The following is a 6,837-nucleotide window of genomic DNA, read 5'->3' on the forward strand; positions in this document are numbered from 1 at the left end:
AAAAAGAAAAAGAAGAGAGAAACTCTACCATCTTCTTCCTATCCATCCCTGAGAGATTGAGAGAACAGTTTCCACAAAAACATTTTATTGGCCAAACTTTTCCTTTAGGAAGTACAGATGGAGTAAAAATGAATTAAATTATTATAAATTTTTTAGTCACTTGCCTTGAGCAACAAACGACTGTTTAGGTCTGAGGTAACTTAAGAGAATAATACGTGCATTTTCATAGCTAAGTTTCATGATTAAAATGATCTCTGCAGGTTTCTTTTACTCCAAAGAGAACACGATCATTCATTTGGTATATGATCTGGATAGAGCAGGGCCTCTCTAACTTAAATGTGCATAGATCACCTGGAGAGCTTTTAAAATACTGATTCAGACTCGGTGGGGACTACTAGATTTCTACAGTTCGAACAAACTCCAGGTGGTGTTGATGTGACTGGTCCGTGGAACACACGTAGACCTGCAGGGGTGTAGAGAACCGTTTTAGAGAATGTGATTCCAGAATAGCTTGTCCCCCTACCCAGTGCCCCAGCAGATGTCTACTCCAGTGTCTAATCCCCCACCATGGCATTACACATTTAAATTAGCTGTAATTGGGGCGCCTGAGTGGCTCAGTTGGTTAAGCATCTGCCTTCGGCCGAGGTCATGGTCCTGGGGTCCTGGGATCAAGTCTCACATCGGGCTCCCCTGCTCGGGGGGAGCCTACTTCTCCCTCTCCCTCTGTCTCCCTGCTTGTGCTCTCACTGTCTCTCTCTGTCAAATAAGTAGATAAAAATATTTAAATTAGCTGTGATCTCTGGGCCCGACCACAATGGACACATGCTACTTGTAAGGGTAAAACACATTATCACCGTGCTGTGTTCAAATCAGCATGGATTTGCTTACTAATCACCCACCTAGTCTTAATTATTACCTATGAGAGAACAGAGCTCCTTAGGAGGGGACTTTAGATAGGTGCATTTTGAGTGTAAGCTAGCATTTAATGAGCTCTTTCTATGTGTCAGGAACTATGCCAAGGATTTTACATACAACATCTCCCTTAATCCTCAAAACAGTCTGGGCTTAAAAAAAAAAAAATCTGGGCTCAACCACTGTCCTATTATTTCCCTCAGGAAACAAACTGAGGCCTGGAAGCATAAGTAGACTTGCCCAAGGTCACACAGCAAGTAAAGGGCAGAGAATATGGGCCCATGTTCTCCATCACGTTGTTTTATGGAGAAGTCTGGAGTATGGAACAATAATAGTGAAGGGTTTTCCCAAAGTAGGGTATTTTAGTAAAGAACCTATGTAAGCCCTTTTAACTCTAGGGAAGAATTAGATAAAAGAATATTGAAAAAAATATAGTAGAAGGTCATTAAAGTATTAGCTACTTTATAATTTGGTCCAGAACCTTTCATGTGTTTGGCATGAACATTCCACTACTCGGGCATGTTCATAAAGCTGCAAGACGTTTGCAACTCCCGATTGGTATCTTGTGTTCATATTGTAAATATATGAGTAATTAGTTCATGTGTTTTTAGAGTTGTAGATAAGTCTAGTATCTCTCAAATTATAAATTAATCTGTAGCTCAGGGAAATGATGAACTGTGAATGTGTTTCTGAGCAGCCCATGAATCTCATCCATTTACCTTACTTTGCTCACAGTTGCCTGTGAGAAAAGACCCCTTGTCTGGCCATCAGTAGAAAACTTAACGTTTGCCCCATGGCCCAGCCATTCGTGTGCCTGAGTACATGTTCAGAGACATTAAACTTGCTTAGTTCACCGATTGAACCATTTTTATGTATCTTACTGAGAAAACCCCACTCTTAGCCATAACCACAGTGCAGAGAGAAAAAAAAAAACTTGCTTTCTCTGTGTGTGAACTAAGAAAAACAGTGAAGAAGCCTGCTAACTGATTTGTCAGGGTTGAGGCTTCCTTGTTTCAAGGGCCAACCAGTAGCAACCTTCGAGAACAGGCACCCTCACTGAGGAATCCCACAGCTGGGGAAAGTGGAGAAGCAGCACTTTTTCATTTTTCAACAGGTCCCCAGTCACCAAACGGCCTCTAACACCTCTTCCGAGTTAATCTGATCCCTCTTGCAACAGTTCAGCCCCCTTCCTGAACCAGACCAATCCATGGAAAAGCTTCCCTGCAGGGATTCCTGGTTCTTCCTCAGAGCGAACTTAGGGCTGGTGTCTGTCCAGGTGACTCCACAGAGGCCTCCACTTTCTAACAAAGGAATGCTGCCTAAAGAAGTTGGTTACCAGGTGTGGCATGAAGTTAGTGAACCAGAAAGAAGGGATTTATCAGTCATTTAAAAAGAAGAGGGGTGGGGGGGCGAGAAAGAAAAGAAAAGAAATCAACCAACAAGCAGGAATGACACCTAAGCCTACTTCTATCAACCTGAAATATGCTTTGGAGTGAAAAAACCTTTCAAAGAAAAACCACGATGGTCAGATTTCAGTGGCAGAAAAATATGCAAAGCTGAAAAGTTTGGCTCTTCTGTTAGGGGTGGTGGGGTTTGGGGGTGGGGAGGTCTCCAGGAGCTCTCTCTCCAGCAAGACAGCAGGCTGAGATTTCAATGATGTTTTGCTCCCTTGGGTTTATTCTTTTTAATATATTCTTTTTTTCATCTCTAAGTTGACTCAGAAAGGCCTCATGATTCTTGGAAAGTCATTGAATTGATTTCGATAATTGAGTTATTTTTAAGCTAACAGTCAGTATATAATTTTTAAGAATTACACATACTAATGCATTTTCTATTTTTGTAAAATTTAGTGAGAAAGTAGATACTCTTAGTAGATACCCTCCAGAGTCTTTGTGTGAGCCTGGATACTAAGTTTGTGTTCAATACAAATCAATGGAACTAGTGCATTTCAGGGTACTCATTCCCTAAGGAGTCACTAATGGAATTATCTGTAGCCCTTAAAAAAAGTCACAATGAGGCTAATGAAAATTTTTGCTAAGTGAAATCTGGATAAAGCACTAGGCTTACTAGCACATTTTATTTATGGCATTTATCATATATGGCACATTTTACACACAAGTTTTACAAATCTCAGAATGTTTTTAAGAGCTATTTAATTTCTAAAAGACTTTGTCATTTCAGGTTGAATTGTTTATACCAATAAAGAAGTATATTATATATCCTCAACTTCAAAATCATTCTGGGATGACATTAAAACTTAGAAAATTTTTTAATATCAGATACAGATGAAAAACTTAACAGTCTTTGAACTGGAAATAACTTGTGGGGGTTCTCATTAAAGTTGGGTGCAGCTTGCTGCGTTTTGGTTAGTTGGACGTCTTCAGCAATTTTTCAAATGTTTTGGGTTTGGCAAAGTCCAAAATGTTTTTGCCAAGACCCTCTTTTCCCCTTATTTTTTAAACCCGTGTGAAATTCAAGGATAACTTAATCCATATGTGTCTGATTCATTTACACTTAACTCATCAAAATGTTATTTTGTAAGACCCATTTAATATCCAAAAAACCTTTTGAGTCTTTTTAAGACAAGTCTTTTGTCTTTGAACCAGTGAGTTGCATTTTTCCATATGAATGGAGCTTGGACCCTTGAAAGATTGAAGATCAGTTGATTCTCAACTTAGACTCTTCAAATTTTAAGTAGAATCAAAACTTGATATTCTGTTTACTGCTTGAGCACTGAATAAGGTCATTTTAAAATATAGATCAGAGGAAGTGGAAAAAATTTCATGTCATGTAATTTGGGGAAAGACTGACTGGAAATTTTATCTTAGTAATACTAAAGAAATAAAAGTTACTCCTAGTTTGATTTTTTTAAATAGATAATTAAGTGGCTCCATTTTATGTACATAGTTTATGTTTTCCACGAGTGGCCTGTGGATCACCAGTACCGGTGGGGTGATCTCTTTTTTTTTTTTTTTTTTTTTTTAGTGTTAAATTGTTCTTACAGTCAACTGATTAATTGTTCATTTTTATAACAACATCTACGGTGTTTATAAAAGATATCCCAAGATCAGGGGAGTTGACAATTGGCAGGAGTTGTAAGTTAAGAGATTTCTGAAAAATTGGGGCCCATATGTTTTTAAAATTCAGTGTGATTTGAAAGAATGTGGTAGAATTATGAATCTGGCAAGATATAGCTTTATGGATCAAAAACATTGTTTGAGAACAAAAATTCAGAGACACTAAATGGAACCCAAGTGAAAAGAGCAGAATCTCCCCGACCCTTTGTAAAAGGAACTAGTTGAAAACCTTCAGAGGCTTCTATGCGTATTTGTTTAGTGGAACTGGGCACAGAAAGGCCATCGCCATAACTGCTAGTGAACATCCAGTCCATGCCATGGTAACTAGTTGAAAATGTGGTACTGGAGTGGCATTTCCAAGTTCAGCGCCTCTATTAAGACCGGCTAGCACACAGAATGCTTTTTTAATCTTCGGCATTGTTGTGTGTCCCCCATTGAACAACCTTTTGAGCGGACCCCGTTTTTACTAATGTAAACATTCTGACGAGTATCCAAAGAAATGACCTTTGAGTGAACCTCTAACCTTCCCCGTAATTATTTGTTTGAAGACAGTGTGGAGTTCTCCTGCTGAGAACTAAGAACCATGATGCCTTGCAGCTCTGTGAGGAAGGGAGTGTTTGGGGGGAACTGGAGAGAAAGACATAAATAAGGGAACAACCTCCAGATGTAAATAATAAAAGAGTAAAAGGGTGAAATTAAAAAGGGAAAAAATAGCAATTCGTTTTACCTAAAGAGTTGGCCCAATGGAAAAAACAAAACCAGGATTAGTAGCACATAAAAAGAGGTGAGACCTCTGCCGTGTGTGTCCTCCGTTAGAAACTCCGAGGAGGAGAGAAAAGGTTTCTCCGGGCTCTCCTGAGCCTCCCAGTTGGTCTTAACCTGAGCTGATAAAGAGAGTTCCTGGGGGTGAGAAGCGAGGGTCAGCCTTCCCTGGTCCCAGTAAACACAGTGGGGAAAGAGTAGATAATGAAGTTCCTTTCCTGATTTAAGAGATGTTTCTGGAACGCTTTGTGATCTGGTCAGATATTCCTCAGTAACACTTCAGTACCAGGTGGGGTTAAATGTGCAGTTTCAACTCTCCCTTTGTTCTCACCTCTCACTGCCTGTCACTTCCCCCCCACCCCAGACCTGAGGGGGGTGTAGCGTTTTTGACAACTGAGCTATACTTGCTTAAGTAATAAAGAAGTTCATTGTTTTGCAAACAAACACCATATGCAAAAGACTCCTTTGGTTTTTCTTGCAGCTATTATTCTTCAGCCTAATTGTATTCCCACTAGAGAGCTCACAGGAGGTCTAAACAAGTGTGGGCTGCTGTCCTCCTAGGAAGGGACTTCAACTCTTTAGGAACACAGAGCTGCCAACAAGCAGTAGAATTTTTCTGGCTAATTTCAAAGAATGGGTTTTCAGTTCATGCCTGTGGCCCCATGCGGACTCATTAATCATTAAGTCCCCCTGCACTTAAGATTTGAAACTGGAAATACTGGGAAATGTTGTAAGTGGGTATATTTTTAAGGGACTGCAAGCTATAGTCTAGGCATCCTGCCCTCCTTCCGTGTCCGCCCCCCGCCCCAAATGCACGGCCAACGAATCCTGTACATCAGCTCAAACGTGCGGGCAATGCGCATCGTTAAATTCACAGGGACGAGGGTAACTTGCAAATGGTAGAAAATTGTTTTGTTTTTATTAAATTTGGAGAAATAAAGGAGATTTCTTATCATCTTACTCTGTTTGTACATGAATATTTGATGGGCATTATTAAACATTAAAGTAACATGAAGTAGGCACTTATTTTTGGATTTCCCACAAAATTAGATCCAGGCTTCTAGACGAAATAACTGCTGCTCCTTTACATTCCTGTGATTGAGCCACCACCTGATCTGAAAACGTTTCTTGGGCTCTAATATCAACCATGTGTACCTGAGGCTCTGTCTTTCTAGTGGGTTGAAAGGTGGCTGGGTTTATGGTTGGCAGTTACCTTATCCCTGCCCTGGGTGTCCCAGCTTAGACTGGAAAGGCCGCCCCCAGCTGGCACTGACCTCTAAATGACCCCTAACTTTACAGGCTTAAACGGCAGGAGTTGCCGAAGAGCAGAAGTCTTTCTGGCCAGCACTTATTACTGCTGTGTTGGTGATAAAACTTCAGACAGCCTAATTGATGGCTTTGCTGACCTAACAATACCTTGTGAAAGCACGGTGCCAGAGCCTGGTCTCCATTTATGACCAGCTGCAAGGGGAAGCTAGGTCTCCCGATGATGGGGAGTTTAGGGAAAGGGGGGAAAATATCCTCCAGCCTGTGAACTTTAACCAGATTCCAGCTTGTTCAAGAAGCAGAAGCAGGATGGCAAATTAATAGACGTTTTCTCAGGGAAAACTCCCCCCCCACGCCGCCCCAGCCTTTGTCACAAGTCAACCTGGAGTGGTTATGAGGTGATGGAGATGATGCAGTCAACTATTCTTGAACCCTGAAAAGGGAAAATGGCCTTTGGAGTGAAAAGAGAATTTTCAGGAGATGTGTGGCCGTGTTGTATTCTCCTCAGCGTTCGTGCGAAAGTGCTCCCGGGGCACTGAAACCGCCTTGGATGATTGGGCTTCTCTGTTCTGTTTCAGGTTTATTAATGCCAGAAGAAGAATAGTACAGCCCATGATTGACCAGTCAAATCGAGCAGGCAAGTTCCAACTAGTATCTCCATTCATGTCCCCTAGGCACAAATCCTCATCAAGTTATCCTCTAGGAGTTTTATCACCTGGTAAATAAATGCTTCCATCAGGCATCCTGGGAGAATTTTTTTTTTTTTTTAATGTCCCCAGAATTCCATTCTAGGAAGCAACTTCACTAATTGGTGCTAATT

General features: G+C 40.9%; 1 protein-coding gene across 8 annotated transcripts in view; it reads left to right on the plus strand.

Annotated features, from left to right (window-relative positions):
* The window catches only part of MEIS2 (Meis homeobox 2), a 203,493-nt gene that overhangs the window by 191,265 nt on the left and 5,391 nt on the right, over positions 1 to 6,837 (plus strand). For all 8 annotated transcript variants that reach the window (XM_002922967.4, XM_002922966.4, XM_011229582.3 and 5 more), the window contains one exon: positions 6,596 to 6,654. In XM_002922967.4, the coding sequence (XP_002923013.1) occupies positions 6,596 to 6,654 (59 nt within the window). The remainder of the gene's footprint in view (positions 1 to 6,595; positions 6,655 to 6,837) is intronic.

Source organism: Ailuropoda melanoleuca, chromosome 5 (genome assembly GCF_002007445.2).
Source record: "Ailuropoda melanoleuca isolate Jingjing chromosome 5, ASM200744v2, whole genome shotgun sequence".
NCBI classification, from domain to species: Eukaryota; Metazoa; Chordata; class Mammalia; order Carnivora; family Ursidae; genus Ailuropoda; species Ailuropoda melanoleuca.